Below are 16,638 nucleotides of genomic sequence, written 5' to 3'. Positions count from 1 at the left end.
AATCATCATGTTTGCAGATGACACAACAGTAGTGGGCTTGATTACCAACTATGGCGAAACAGCCTACAAGGAGGAGGTGAGGGCACTCGGAGTGTGGTGTCAGGAAAACAACCTCTCACTCAACATCAATAAAACAAAGAAGATTATCGTAGACTTCAGGAAACAGCAGAGGGAGAACCCCCCCTATCCACATCGACGGGACAGCAGTGGAGAAGGTGGAAAGTTAAGTTCCTCGGCGTACACATCACGGACAAACTGAAATGGTCCACCCACACAGACAGTCTGGTGAAGGCGGCGCAACAGCGCCTCTTCGACCTCAGGAGGCTGAAGAAATGTGGCTTGTCACCTAAAACCCTCTCAAAATATTACAGATGCACAATTGAGAGCATCATGTCGGGCTGTTTCACTGCCTGGTATGGAAACTGCACTACCCACAACCGCAAGGCTCTCCAGAGGATGGTGTTGTCTTCACAACGCATCTCCGGGGGCAAACTACATGCCCGCCTCCAGGACACCTACAGCACCTGATGGGGGGTCACCTTGGGGTCATGATCGGGGCTGCACCAAATGTTTGATGTATTATAATAATTGATTATGCTTATGTTGTATTAATAGAAGGGGAAGGGCTATAAGACCCCTCCACCACTACATTTATAGGGTTCTGTCCTATAGATTAGCAATATATACACTGCTCAAAAAAATAAAGGGAACACTTAAACAACACAATGTAACTCCAAGTCAATCACACTTCTGTGAAATCAAACTGTCCACTTAGGAAGCAACACTGATTGACAATAAATTTCACATGCTGTTGTGCAAATGGAATAGACAAAAGGTGGAAATTATAGGCAATTAGCAAGACACCCCCAATAAAGGAGTGGTTCTGCAGGTGGTGACCACAGACCACTTCTCAGTTCCTATGCTTCCTGGCTGATGTTTTGGTCACTTTTGAATGCTGGCGGTGCTTTCACTCTAGTGGTAGCATGAGACGGAGTCTACACCCCACACAAGTGGCTCAGGTAGTGCAGCTCATCCAGGATGGCACATCAATGCGAGCTGTGGCAAGAAGGTTTGCTGTGTCTGTCAGCGTAGTGTCCAGAGCATGGAGGCACTACCAGGAGACAGGCCAGTACATCAGGAGACGTGGAGGAGGCCGTAGGAGGGCAACAACCCAGCAGCAGGACCGCTATCTCCGCCTTTGTGCAAGGAGGAGCAGGAGGAGCACTGCCAGAGCCCTGCAAAATGACCTCCAGCAGGCCACAAATGTGCATGTGTCTGCTCAAACGGTCAGAAACAGACTCCATGAGGGTGGTATGAGGGCCCGACGTCCACAGGTGGGGGTTGTGCTTACAGCCCAACACCGTGCAGGACGTTTGGCATTTGCCAGAGAACACCTAGATTGGCAAATTCGCCACTGGCGCCCTGTGCTCTTCACAGATGAAAGCAGGTTCTCACTGAGCACATGAGCACATGTGACAGTCTGGAGACGCCGTGGAGAACGTTCTGCTGCCTGCAACATCCTCCAGCATGACCGGTTTGGCGGTGGGTCAGTCATGGTGTGGGGTGGCATTTCTTTGTGGGGCCGCACAGCCCTCCATGTGCTCGCCAGAAGTAGCCTGACTGCCATTAGGTACCGAGATGAGATCCTCAGACCCCTTGTGAGACCATATGCTGGTGCGGTTGGCCCTGGGTTCCTCCTAATGCAAGACAATGCTAGACCTCATGTGGCTGGAGTGTGTCAGCAGTTCCTGCAAGAGGAGGGCATTGATGCTATGGACTGGCCCGCCCGTTCCCCAGACCTGAATCCAATTGAGCACATATGGGACATCATGTCTCGCTCCATCCACCAACGCCACGTTGCACCACAGACTGTCCAAGAGTTGGCGGATGCTTTAGTCCAGGTCTGGGAGGAGATCCCTCAGGAGACCATCCGCCACCTCATCAGGAGCATGCCCAGGCGTTGTAGGGAGGTCATACAGGCACTTGGAGGCCACACACACTACTGAGCCTTGTTTTAAGGACATTACATCAAAGTTGGATCAGCCTGTAGTGTGGTTTTCCACTTTAATTTTGAGTGTGACTCCAAATCCAGACCTCCATGGGTTGATCAATTTGATTTCCATTGATCAATTTTGTGTGATTTTGTTGTCAGCACATTCAACTATGTAAAGAAAAAAGTATTTAATAAGAATATTTAATTCATTCAGATCTAGGATGTGTTATTTTAGTGTTCCCTTTATTTTTTTGAACAGTGTATATTCATTTTAAGGTTTAACTTCTTAGTGATCCCTTCCTGCTCAGATCCCGGTAACGGGATTGATTTGACAACATCCAGTGAAATTGCAGGGCGCCAAATTCAAAAACAGAAATAATCATAATAAAAATTCACAAAACATACATGTATAATACATCAAAATAAACCTTAACTTCTTTGATATAGGGGGCAGCATTTTCACTTTTGGATGAATTACGTGCCCATAGTGAACTGTCTCCTACTCTGTCCCACATGCTAATATATGCATATTATTATTACTAATGGATAGAAAACACTTTGAAGTTTCTAAAACTGTTTGAATGATGTCTGTGAGTATAACATAACTCATATGGCAGGCAAAAACAGGCAAATCCAAACAGGAAGTGAAAATTCTGAGTGGTAGTTGTTAAAGTCATCGCCTATTCAATTCCCTGTAATATATGGATCTGTTTGCACTTCATACGCCTTCCACTAGATGTCAACAGTCAGTAGAACATGGAATGAAGTTTATGCTGTGTTGTGGGACCGGATGGGAGGGGAATGAGTCAGTGGTCTGGCAGATTGCCAGTTCTTGGTCACGCGCTTTCCTCATGTTGTCTCCTTGCGTTCCATTACTTATACAGACATGAAAGAATGCTTCGGTTGGAACGATATTGGATATAAATGATGATAACATTCTGAAGATTGATTCTCTACTAAATATGACCAGTTTATTCGACCTGGAATATAACTTTTTGAAGTTTTCGTCCGACGTTCGCCTGCATCTGCACGAGGGTTTGGACACGTGTACTACACATGCTAGCAACATTAGCTAATTGGACATAAGTAATGGACATTATCGAACAAAACAACATAACTTGGTCCAAACATTTCAAACAACATTCCTTATCCAAACTTCGGTATCGTTAAAATGTAAATAATCAATCAAATTTAAGACGGGATAAACTGTGTTCAATACTGGATGAAAACAAAGTGAAGCGCGTTCCAGGTCGAGCGCACCAAAAGACTAGAGTCCACCTGGAGTGACACATGGAAAAAACAGGGCTACTTCTTCATTCTCAAAAGAAAAACATCAACCAATTTCTAAAGACTGTTGACATCTAGTGGAAGCCATAGGAACTGCAAGCAGATTCCTATTAAAAAGGACTTACCACAGAAAACTAATGGAAAACAGATTGACCTCAAAAAAAGAATTCCCTGGCTGGATTGTGCACGGGGTTTCGCCTGCCAAATCAGTTCTGTTATACTCACAGACATTATTTAAACAGTTTTAGAAACTAGACCTGAGTAGCAGGCAGTTTACTTTGGGCACGCTTTTCATCCGGATGTGAAAATACTGCCCCCTATGGTCTGAGATGTGAGTTATTGCAGTCAAAACAGGGTGTCTGTGAGAAAGCGCCTCAAGGCTAAAAGAGATTCATAGACACAGAACCCTGCAGGGGAGTGAAAGAGATAAGAGACTAGTCAGCCATACCACTATAAAGCAACTTGGGGAGTGGAAAATTACTGCTGAGCCCTTAGAAACACTGGAACTATTGTCTCTCCTGCAAGTTTGTATAACTGTATATGCATTGGCTTGGTCTCATGAGTAGAAGGTGTTGACGTAGGCAGTTACATCACTAGGGGTTGACTGCAAGCATATTAAAGCAACTTGGATCCTATTTTGCAGAACTTACTCGGAAACATGCGTGCTATGTTCCTGTTGTCAACTTCTGTCTGCAATTGCGTTAATAAAGGTTTTTGATTGATTTACTTAAAGATATTGTCTGATTGCTGATTTCACCAATAAGCAAATGATTGACAAGGAACAAGGAACCTACCCCAACATTTGGCAAGCTTGCCAGGAGTAAGTGTCCACCCCAGTTGGAGGAGATTCTTCACCATGGTGCCAGAGCTCCAAATTAAACAAGGTAAGCAGACACCTGTTTAATCTAAGTCTGTAATTAATTGGCATTCACTGGTGTGGTTCAAGTAAACGTCACCTCACTCACTCTAAAATATATACATACACTTTGAATTTGACATAGTCGATTTTCTAGATTGGAGAAATTACAAAACAGACTTGGTGAAATGCATGATGTCAATATATGATAAATGAAATGAATGATTGATGATTTGAATTTTTACTTTGGGTGGTAATGCAGCGACCATTGCTGAATACTAGTTATTTTATTTTTTAGAGGTGATTCAGTAATAATCATCACATTTTTGGGGGGTGGTAATGCGGAGACCATTACTGAAAACGAGTTGTTTTGGAGAGGGGGTTCAGTAATAATCATCTTCTATTTTATTTTGGGTGGTAATGTGGGCGACCATTACTAAATACTAGTTATTTTATTTTGTAGAGGTAATTCAGCGACAATTACCCAGGCCACCTTGAGCTATGAGAGGGTGGTTCATAATTTTTTTTGTAGTGGTAATTCTATGAAAATTACCCAGTGAATGAGTTGAGTTGTTTATGAATAGTGCGTTTGTATGTTTCGTTTGTTTGTTTGTCTGTGGATTATGGCGGGGTTTATTGGGTAATGGCCCAATGGTGGAATAAAAAGTTAGGAGTAGGACAGAAGTTATTTGAATAAAAGGTTGAACATATTTGTTAGTGAAACTTTCCTACCGTACAACCCTTAGTATACCAGTAAAATTATAACAAGGAAGTTATGTAGAGATTTTCATAGAAAATGACTTTGTGACACTATCACCAGGGGGCACTGGTGTATAACATATTACTGTTACTCTACACCCTTAAGATATAATATTAGGAATTGAAGTCTATCATGCAGTTGTCTCTGAGGCCCTTGTGTGAAATATATTTGAGTTTAGTAGAACCATTTACTATAGCCTGGATTAAGTGAGAGTAGAATTAGGATTACAGTATCAACCACTGTTGTTTAACACACACTGAAAGGAGATAAAGAATAATTTATATAGGCATATGTTTACATGTTACACCCACTTTAAGATACCCCTATAAAAATTGGGAAACACATTACGCGCAGACTATTTAAATAAAACGCCGGAGCACCATGGCACAGTCAAACCAGAATGAGGAGATAGGAGCAATGAAGCCTGTCATGCTTGTTGAATATATGCAAAAGAAGTTTCCCGCTGTGGAATTTACATTCACTTTTAAGAAATGGCATGTCTGGACAGATGGCAGGAGAAAATAGATATCCAATGGATGGTTCATTCAACAAGACTAGGTTGGATTTAGTCAAGGAGATAATTCAGACAAGAAAAATGGACGAAGAAAAGTACCCTTGTGATAGGAATGATGATGCTGGAAGGACAGATTTTCATGAACAAGGCTACCGTGACCAAACTAAAGCTGGAGAGAACAATAGAGTGTGGGAGGAAAGAAATGAGTCAGGACAGAGGCAGAACAGAAGTACAGGAGTAATCAACCCAAAGGACCCCCGGGTGACTATACACAGATCTACCCTCTCATACCACTGACAGAAGAAAATGGAGAAGCAACCACAATTATCCTCAAGGGGACTCTGATGAAGGAGGTGGATGACACAACAGCAGCAACAAGCGGCATGAGAACAATAGAATTGGATGGAGAGAAAAAAAAGGAGGAGTTTCCCTCGACACCCCAACTCACTCCACAAAAAGGAACCGACTGGAAGACCCTAGACATATGGCCGCCTGTAGAAAATAAACTAACTACTAAAGAAGTAAAAGAAAAGTACAGTGTTACCATCCATGGGTAACTTATTCAGAGACAAGGGAGAAGGAAGACTGGAAAATAATAAGTTGTATACATTACGAAAAGAGAAGAGAAAGTTGATAGAAGATCTGCAGGTGCTAATTGCTGATAAGATTAAAGAGACAATGGACACAGATGATGTGGACAAAAGTAAAAAGCTAAAAGAGGATGTGTGCCCGCCAGAGCCCCTCGTGACTGGAACAACACTCAATGCTACTGTCACGCCCTGACCATAGTAAGCTGTTTTTCTCTGTGTTGGTTGGGGCGTGATAGTGACTAGGGTGGGTCATCTAGGTGTTTGTATGTCTGTTGGCCTGATATGGTCCCCAATCAGAGACAGCTGTTTATCGTTGTCTCTGATTGGGGTTCATATTTAGGTAGCCATTTTCCCCATTGTTAGTTGTGGGATCTTGTCTACAGTAAGTTGCCTTTGTGCACTCCAGTACTTTCACGTTTCGTTTGTTCTTTATTGTTTTGTTTAGTGAGTTTCTCTTTATTAAAATTATGTGGAACTCTATGCACGCTGCGCCTTGGTCTCATCCTTATAACGAACGTGACAGAAGATCCCAACAACAAAGGACCAAGCAGCGTGCCCAGGAGGAGGAAGTATCCTGGACTTGGGAAGAGATCCTGGACTTGGGAGGAAATCCTGGCAGGACAGGATCGCCTTCCTTGGCGGGAGTTGCCTAGGAGCATGAGAAGACAGCGACGACATCGGGGAGGTAGGCCACAGAAACCCCAAGAAAATGTTTATCTTTATTAAAATTATGTGGAACTTTATGCACGCTGCGCCTTGGTCTCATCCTTATAACGAATGTGACAGCTGGACCTGTGGGCAGTTGGAGCATGTGAGTTCACAATGTGGGGGAAATGAAAGAGGAAGAGTTTACAATAGGGGTAGAGGAAACTTTGGGCCTGGCAGAGGAAGAGGAAACTTTGCTAATGCACATCCTGGAGTGTACTACCCACCATGGCAACAATATGCTCCTCAGCCACAGTACCACTCGCCCGGAGCTGAAAATGCTCCCCAGGGGCCACCTATGCCCTATGGACAAGGAGGACAAGTTAATGTCAGAGGACAGCCATGGCCAATGGGAAATCAGAACACCAACAGTTCTTATTTCCCTTAGAATCAACAGTGAAGGCCCCCGACTCCCCTGCTCCAGTGTCCCCAGTACGATTTCAATGATGGAAGAGAAGAGCCAATGGTTACTCTTAATGTTAATGGACATGACCTACCATTTCTAATACATACTAGAGCTCACTGTTCCTGTTTAGGCAAACCTGGGCAAGTTGTTGGGGCTTCCCTGAGCAAATCATCAGTAACAATAACAGGGACATCGGGACAGCCCAGGAATGTGTACTGAACAAAGACTTGTTTGATGAACCTCTGCTTGACTCTGACATGGTGCTGTTCGCTGATGGTTCTGCCTATATAGATCAAAGCACAGGGAAGAAACATGTAGGATTTGCTGTAGTAGATGTGGAAGGTGATATTGAGGTTATACGGCCCCTACCAGACCATTTATCAGCGCAACAGGCAGATTTATTAGCTCTGAACACAGCTTGTGATTTGGGGGAAGGGAAGGCCCTTACTGTCTACTCAGACTCAGCATATGCTATTGGGGTTTGTTTGTCATGGTGTGGGGTTTGGAGAGCAGGAGGTATTTGAAACTATGTGAAAACCTAACAAATTGGCTATTGCTAAGGTTGAGGCACAGACGGGTAGGAGTGATTATGCTAAGTATTGGTAACAGCATAGCTGATGAGGCAGCCAAATTGTCTGCTTCCCGTTGTCACACACATGCATTCTATGTTTAGTCTTTTTTATTATCTGAAACTACTGATCTTCAGAAACAGCAGCAGGCTGATATTCTCGATCACCAAGTATGGAGGGAGAGAGGGTGAGCTCTCTGTCCTAGGCCTGGCCTATGGCTATATCTTTTGTCTGGCATGCCCTGTTTGCCATCAACCATGATCTCTACTGTTTGCCGATTGGCTCATGGAGTGAGCCATTCGTCAAGGGGGATATGGTGGAAGAAGATGATTTTGGCCCAATGGTTTTACCCAAATTTCAGTCAACACGTAAAACAGTTAATTTATCATTGTTTGTTATATATGTTTGTTATATAACATAGACAAGGTAACTCCACTGAAACGAGGGAAGTTCCCCACTAAAAAATGACATTTTGTCCACCTTGCTATGGCTTTCATAGACATGGTAGAGCGAAAAGAAAGAAAGAGATGCTGCCTGGTGATAATTGACAGGTTCACCAGGTGGGTGGAAGCATCTCCCACCACCAACTGCGATGCATGAACAGTTGCAAAATTGCTAGTAAGGGAAATCATACCCAGGTTCGGTGTGCCTGAGGTTTTGTCTGCAGATAATGGTACCCATCTCATAGGAGATGTGGTTGCCCAAGTGGCCAAAATGATGGGTGTTGACCAGAAGTTTGTGTCCATCTATCACCCGCGGAGTAACGGGAGTTACTGAAAGGGCTAATCAGACCCTGAATGGCTCCCTTGCCAAACTATGCCATTCCACAGAAATGACATGGGTAGAGGGATTGCCCCTTGTCCTCAAGAAAATGCGCAGCAGCCTTAACAAAGGTATTGGGTGTACACCTTGTGAAATGTTAAAAAGATGACCAATGAACACCCCAGGGGTGAGACCTATGACTGACCGACAGATAGACATAACTAAGGCACAGTGTGATCACATTGAGTACATGAAAGAACTAACTTCAATTGTCAGTTTTCTCCACTCTCACACTAGGAAAGCAGCAGAACCAATCCCAGGTGAGGATCCAGATGCTCTGACCACCTGCGTAGGAGACTGGGTGAAACTCAGTCCACACGTGAAAATGGAACCAACCACAATGGATGGGTCCATTCCAGGTAACCATGGTAACACCAACAGCCCTTCGAGTGGTGGAGGGGTCCGGCTGGCATCATCTCTCCCACTGCAAGCACCTCCCAGAGTGGAAGCCATGGATGAGCGACTGGAGGGAGGGAGAGCAGGGCCCCGAGGACATCTGAAGGAGGAAAAAGGTCAGAGCCGAAGGACAGAAGCAGAAGGCCGAGACGAAACGGCCGGAAAGAAAGATGAAGAAGAAGGCTCTAGCCAACGAGCAGAAGGAGACATCATTTCACACTCACACCCAGGTTCTATAACTAGGAAACAGAGACTACACCGGGTCTGGTGGTTTGTTTTCCCCATCATCCATCATGTGTCTCCTTGTGGGCGCAGCCACGGGACCCCCTGGGGGATCTGAGGAAAACAACAAATGGATGGAAATGCTGAGAAAAAATGGAAATCAGACTAAGAGGCCAGGAACCCAGATTTTAGTATTTAGAAAGCCTACAGTTGAAGTCGGAAGTTTGCATACACTTAGGTTGGAGTCATTAAAACTCGTTTTTCAACCACTCCACAAGTTTCTTGTTAACAAACTATAGTTTTGGCAAGTCGGTTAGGACATCTACTTTGTGCATGACACAAGTAATTTCTCAACAATTGTTTACAGACAGATTTAGCACTTATAATTCACTGTATCACAATTCCAGTGGGTCAGAAGTTTACATACACTAAGTTGACTGTACCTTTAAACAGCTTGGAAAATTCCAGAAAATTATGTCATGGCTTTAGAAGCTTCTGATAGGCTAATTGACATCATTTGAGTCAATTGGAGGTGTACCTGTGGATGTATTTCAAGGCCTACCTTCAAAATCAGTGCCTCTTTGCTTGACATCATGGGAAAATCAAAAGAAATCAGCCAAGACCTCAGAAAGAAAATTGTAGACCTTTGGTCCACCCTTGGGAGCAGTTTCCAAACGCCTGAAGGTACCACGTTCATCTGTACAAACAATCGTACGCAAGTATAAACACCATGGGACCACGCAGCCGTCATACCTCTCAGGAAGGAGACGCTTTCTGTCTCTTAGAGATGAACGTACTTTGGTGCGAAAAGTGCAAATCACTCCCAGAACAACAGCAAAGGACCTTGTGAAGATGCTGGAGGAAACGGGTACAAAAGTATCTATATCCACAGGTAAACGAGTCCTATATCGACATAACCTGAAAGGCTGCTCGGCAAGGAAGAAGCCACTGCTCTAAAACTGCCATAAAAAAGCCAGTCTACGGTTTGCAACTGCACATGGGGACAAAGATCGTACTTTTTGGAGAAATGTCCTCTGGTCTGATGAAACAAAAACAGAACTGTTTGGCCATAATGACCATCGTTATGTTTGGAGGAAAAAGGGGGATGCTCGCAAGCCAAAGAACAACATCCCAACCGTGAAGCACGGGGGTGGCAGCATCATGTTGTGGGGGTGCTTTGCTGCAGTACTTCACAAAATAGATGGCTTCATGGGGATGGAATATTATGTGGATATATTGAAGCAAAATCTCAAGATATCAATCAGGAAGTTAAAGCTTGGTTGCAAATGGGTCTTCCAAATGGACAATGACCCCAAGCATACTTCCAAAGTTGTGGCAAAATGGCTTAAGGACAACAAAGTCAAGGTATTGGAGTACCCATCACAAAGCCCTGACCTCAATCCTATAGAAAATGTGTGGGCAGAACTGAAAAAGCGTGTGTGAGCAAGGCGGCCTACAAACCTGACTCAGTTACACCAGCTCTGTCAGGAGGAATGGGCCAAAATTCATTCAACTTATTGTGGGAAGCTTGTGGAAGGCTACCTGAAACGTTTGACCCAAGTTAAACAATTTAAAGGCACTTCTACCAAATGCTAATTGAGTGTATGTAAACTTCTGACCCACTGGGAATGTGATGAAAGAAATAAAAACTAAAATAAATAATTATGTCTATTCTGAAATTTCACATTCTTAAAATAAAGTGGTGATGCTAACTGGAATTTTTAATGGGATTAAATGTCAGGAATTGTGAAAAGTTTAAATTCATCCGTTTCCAGCTACAATAGTCATTTACAACATTAACAATGTTTACGCTGTATTTCTGAACAATCTGATGTTATTTTAAATGGACAAAAATGTTGCTTTTCTATCAAAAACAAGGACATTTCTGAGTGACCCCAAACTTTTGAACGGTAGTGAATCTCTATAGATCATTATTCATAAACTATAAACATTGATGGAAAAATGCAATTTTTTCAACGACCTGGACCAGTATTTTATTGCAGACAGAGAGAAATAGTATGTAGCCTGTTATTTTATTACTTGTGTTGATATCATATTCAAACCAAAGTGAGTACAGAGGACATCAGTGTTGCGTTTTGGTGAGTGATAAGTCTTATTTGAAACTTCTCATGAAAAATCTGACTCATTCTCTTAACATCCCATTATGTTCCTAATATACTGCTTCATACATTGAACGTTAGTGTATTGCTATATAAACACGTGTATTCCTCTTTACAGTATGCAAAGGGTATATCCTCCGTTGGCAAATTAAATTGGGCACCAAATGGAACAAAACATACTGACACAGAGAGGGACTTGTCATATTACACATATTTAGATTTTTTAAAAACGTTTTCCAGTGCGTGCTCCAATGAACACAGCCCAGGAAATAGCACATAAAGGACGTGAATGTTCTCTTTTTACATCAGTGTTATTATACCCCACCCCATCTTGCTTAACGTACTGTAATTATGTTTTACCTTGGCACACAGCGTTTCCCATTGCCACCTTACGCTCAAATATGAAGATCTGTGGCCAAATGTGTCAAGTGTGTTAGAGTAGGAGAGCAGATCTGGGATCAGGTCCCTCCTGTTCATAATATAGTCTTATTAATTATGATCTAAAACTCGAAACTGATCCTAGATTAGATCAGCACTCCTACTCCGAAATAATTATACATACAGCCCATGAGAGTGGATCCATGTATGTTACAAAGTCAATAGAAAAAGTCAATGCTTTCTTCTATTGAGTCTTCACATGACACGAAGGCTAACTGCTCCTAAAATGATAACTTACACAGTCACCGGAGATTACGAGAGCCGCCATCTCTGTTCCTGTCGCAGTTAAACCTCTGGGTGACTTATCAAGCCAAACAGTTTAAACAGGAGAAAATTCAATGAACAATGGTGCCACAAACGTACTACCAATTACTAGAAGACGGAACAACCCGAAAATGCACCTACAATAAGATAATCCTGTGGCAATGTAGACCGACTACAAACAAACACAGAGAATAGTACAATTCTTAAGATATGCTACTCTTTACGGTAATATATTGTGCAGAGTGCAGAGGACAAGAAAATATACATTTCTTCTCTATGTTTGCCGTAAAAATAAAATAAAAAAAGGCACAAAGGGTTAAAGGTACACTTAGCAAGATGACATCATCATACAGAATGGGGCAACTTCCTACTTACAGACAACATAGAGAATTACAAATCTGCCACGACTGACATTATTGGCTATTCCCAATGTGTGTGTACCACACGGGGCGATGCAAATTGTTACTTTTGCTTAATGAGGGTAATCTTGGCGGCAGATTTGAATTCCGCTGTTGCTGTTGTATAATGTCCTTCGGTTAATGATGTAATCTGCTGAGTGTACCTTTAATTTTTCAGCTGTGTGCACCACTATCAGGCACAGTGTAGACACAGTGTAGACACCTACAGTGTAGACACTGAAGGGTTTCTTCAACCTAGCACTTTTTCAGGATTTTGGCTGTAAGAGAGCATCTATGGTGGGGATCGGCATTCAGCAATATCCCCATAATATTTCCCTTATTATATAGACACGAGAGCCGAATCCAACTTTTTGCCTGACCATACCATAGCAGAGCTCAAATTACTGACAAGTGACAACAATACCTTTCATGACTTGTTCCACTCAAACAAGAAGGCTGCCCAAAGCTCAGCTCCGTTTTGAACTGGATGTCAAATAAATTAGCAAGTTTGTTTCTTTCATTAATTCAACATAATGTGCTAACGAAGCACGTTCGCTAACAAAACAAGTTCCCGTTTGCTAAAGAAATATTTGCACAAAAAAGCATGCTGAAAAAAAAAAAAACTTGCTTGATAAAGAATGTTTGCTTATAGAACGTCTTCCCGAACAAATAATTTCCTAAAGACAAGGAGATGAAGCTAACTTCACGTGTCGAGTTCCAATTGCTGCCAATCTCAAAGCTGTTGGTTTTGCAAGGTGTGTGTGTTGTTTCTGGTATCGTATTTGCTGATAAGGAAAGTTGTAACCTTTAAACACCTACATAAAATCCGCAAAAATATCTGGTAACCACTACCAGAGCACACAAAACAAGACTGTTTATTTACAGATTGGATGATAATTAAAGGGATAGTTCGGGATTTTGGCAATGAAGCCCTTTATCTACTTCCTCAGTCAGATGAACTTGTGGACACCATTTTCTTGTCTAACTTCCAGTATGCAGGAAGTTAGAGGTCATTTTGGGAGCCAATGCTAATTAGCGTTAGCGCAATAATTGGAAGTCTACAGGAACAGCTAGCATATTCACTGTTCCCATAGACTTCCAGTCATTGCTCTAATGCTAGTAGCAATTGCTCACTGCTGCTCCTCTTCGGCCTGGGGTGGGACCTCGGGCTGAACCTGGTCCTCAGGTTGGGGCTGCTCCTGAGGGGGCCTGTCTGGGGCCGGGAGAGGAGGGGGCCGCGGGGGCACAGCCTGATGCTGTCTCTGGCGGTAGGCGATGATAGTGCCCAGAAGCAGGGCGATGACCGTCATGAGGTAGAGGTCCCACTCGGGGCCCAGGAGCTGGTCAAGGTCCACCTGACTGACCAGCTCAGTCATCTGGTGGAGGGGGGATGGAGCGAGGAGTGAGATGATGCAGGGAGGGAGGGGAAGAAATAAAGAGGGAGGTCAGAGGGAGAGGGAGCAGAAAGAGAGAGCATTGATTACATTTAACAAACAGTACAATCCCATGAATCCTGTACAAATGTTGTAAACTACAACTAGCCTAAGTTTGCCTCAAATATTGAGCCTGGACCCCACGAGTTGAAATAGAAACGACTGAGGAAACTGAATCTCCCAGAGTCACCCGGGTCCAGGAAGCGCTCTGTACTGTACACTCACATTGAGGTTGTGCATGTACTGCAGGGTGTAGACCAGGCCCAGTTTACACAGAGCCAGGAAGACGGGCACCTGGGCGTCGGGACTGGCCTCGGCAGCCATGTCATAGAAACGCTTGGCCAGGTGGATGTCCTACACCAGGCGGAAAGATAGAGGGTTACACGGTTGTGTGCGTATATTAATGCGTGTGCATGTGTGTGTTTGCCCACCTGTTTGATGCCCAGGCCTTTCTCATGCATGTAGCCCAGGTTGAACATGGCCTGAGCACTGTGCTGCTGCTCCGAGGCCAGCCTATAGTGGATGACAGCAGTCTCGTAGTCCACATCAGTACCATAACCGTAGAAATGGTAGTCCCCAAGCTTTATTCTAGCCACTGTATAACCTGGGTAACACAGTTAGACATATAGTACCCACGTCAGTACTGTAACCGTACACACATCAGTATCATAACCGTAGAAGAGGTAGTCCCCCAGCTTTATTCTAGCCACTGTATAACCTGGGTAACACAGGTAGACATATAGTACCCACGTCAGTACCGTAACCGTACACACATCAGTATCATAACCGTAGAAGAGGTAGTCCCCCAGCTTTATTCTAGCCACTGTATAACCTGGGTAACACAGCTAGACATATAGTACCCACGTCAGTACCGTAACCGTACACACATCAGTATCATAACCGTAGAAGAGGTAGTCCCCCAGCTTTATTCTAGCCACTGTATAACCTGGGTAACACAGCTAGACATATAGTACCCACGTCAGTACCGTAACCGTACACACATCAGTATCATAACCGTAGAAGAGGTAGTCCCCCAGCTTTATTCTAGCCACTGTATAACCTGGGTGACACAGTTAGACATATAGTACCCACGTCAGTACCGTAACCGTACACACATCAGTATCAAAACCGTAGAAGAGGTAGTCCCCCAGCTTTATTCTAGCCACTGTATAACCTGGGTAACACAGCTAGACATATAGTACCCACGTCAGTACCGTAACCGTACACACATCAGTATCATAACCGTAGAAGAGGTAGTCCCCCAGCTTTATTCTAGCCACTGTATAACCTGGGTGACACAGTTAGACATATAGTACCCACGTCAGTACCGTAACCGTACACACATCAGTATCAAAACCGTAGAAGAGGTAGTCCCCCAGCTTTATTCTAGCCACTGTATAACCTGGGTAACACAGCTAGACATATAGTACCCACGTCAGTACCGTAACCGTACACACATCAGTATCATAACCGTAGAAGAGGTAGTCCCCCAGCTTTATTCTAGCCACTGTATAACCTGGGTGACACAGTTAGACATATAGTACCCACGTCAGTACCGTAACCGTACACACATCAGTATCAAAACCGTAGAAGAGGTAGTCCCCCAGCTTTATTCTAGCCACTGTATAACCTGGGTAACACAGCTAGACATATAGTACCCACGTCAGTACCGTAACCGTACACACATCAGTATCATAACCGTAGAAGAGGTAGTCCCCCAGCTTTATTCTAGCCACTGTATAACCTGGGTAACACAGGTAGACATATAGTACCCACGTCAGTACCGTAACCGTACACACATCAGTATCATAACCGTAGAAGAGGTAGTCCCCCAGCTTTATTCTAGCCACTGTATAACCTGGGTAACACAGCTAGACATATAGTACCCACGTCAGTACCGTAACCGTACACACATCAGTATCATAACCGTAGAAGAGGATGTGGATATAGATACTTTTGTACCTGTTTCCTCCAGCATCTTCACAAGGTCCTTTGCTGCTGTTCTGGGATTGATTTGCACTTTTCGCACCAAAGTATGTTAATCTCTAGAAGACAGAACGCGTCTCCTTCCTGAGCGGTGTGACGGCTGCGTGGTCCCATGGTGTTTATACTTGCGTATTATTATTTGTACAGATGAACGTGGTACCTTCAGGCATTTGGAAATTGCTCCCAAGGAAGAACCAGACTTGTGGAGGTCTACAATTTTTTTTCTGAGGTCTTGGCTGATTTCTTTTGATTTTCCCATGATGTCAAGCAAAGAGGCACTGAGTTTGAAGGTAGGCCTTGAAATACATCCACAGGTACACCTCCAATTGACTCAAATGATATCAATAAGCTTATCAGAAGCTTCTAAAGCCATGACATCATTTTCTGGAATTTTCCAAGCTGTTTAAAGGCACACTCAACTTAGTGTATGTAAACTTTTGACCCACTGGAATTGTGATACAGTGAAATAATCTGTAAACAATTGTTGGAAAAATTACTTGTGTCATGCACAAAGTAGATGTCCTACCCGACTTGCCAAAACTATAGTTTGTTAACAAGAAATATGTGGAGTGGTTGAAAAATTAGTTTTAATGACTCCAACCTAAGTGTATGTAAACTGACTTCAACTGTACATGTACATATTACCTCAACTAACCGGTGCCCCCGCAAATTGACTCTGTACCTGTACCCCCCCGTATATAGTCTTGCTATTGTTATTTACTGCTGCTCTTTAATTACTTATCACTTTTATTTCTTATTCTTATCTGTATTTTTTAAAACTGCATTGTTGGTTAGGGGCTCGTAAGTAAGCATTTCACTGTAAGGTGAAACCTGTTGTATTCGGTGCATGTGAATAATACAATTTTATTTGATTTTATA

The 16,638-nt window shown here is 43.3% G+C and overlaps 1 protein-coding gene across 7 annotated transcripts in view; it reads right to left on the bottom strand.

Annotated features, from left to right (window-relative positions):
- Positions 1–11,134: 11,134 nt before the first annotated feature.
- Positions 11,135–16,638, bottom strand: part of LOC120019612 (protein sel-1 homolog 1-like) — a 55,281-nt gene continuing 49,777 nt past the window's right edge. For 5 of the 7 annotated variants that reach the window (XM_038962957.1, XM_038962956.1, XM_038962958.1 and 2 more), the window contains 3 exons: positions 14,205–14,377; positions 13,999–14,127; positions 11,135–13,716 (listed from right to left, as the gene is read on the bottom strand). In XM_038962957.1, the coding sequence (XP_038818885.1) occupies positions 13,471–13,716; positions 13,999–14,127; positions 14,205–14,377 (548 nt within the window). In that variant the 3' untranslated portion in view covers positions 11,135–13,470. The other 2 variants (XM_038962961.1, XM_038962960.1) reach the window with 1 other exon arrangement.

The sequence above is a fragment of the Salvelinus namaycush genome, chromosome 24 (assembly GCF_016432855.1).
Source record: "Salvelinus namaycush isolate Seneca chromosome 24, SaNama_1.0, whole genome shotgun sequence".
Taxonomy (NCBI): Eukaryota; Metazoa; Chordata; class Actinopteri; order Salmoniformes; family Salmonidae; genus Salvelinus; species Salvelinus namaycush.
The sequence above is the reverse complement of the archived record's forward strand: the minus strand, read 5'-3'. Positions and strand labels throughout refer to the sequence as shown.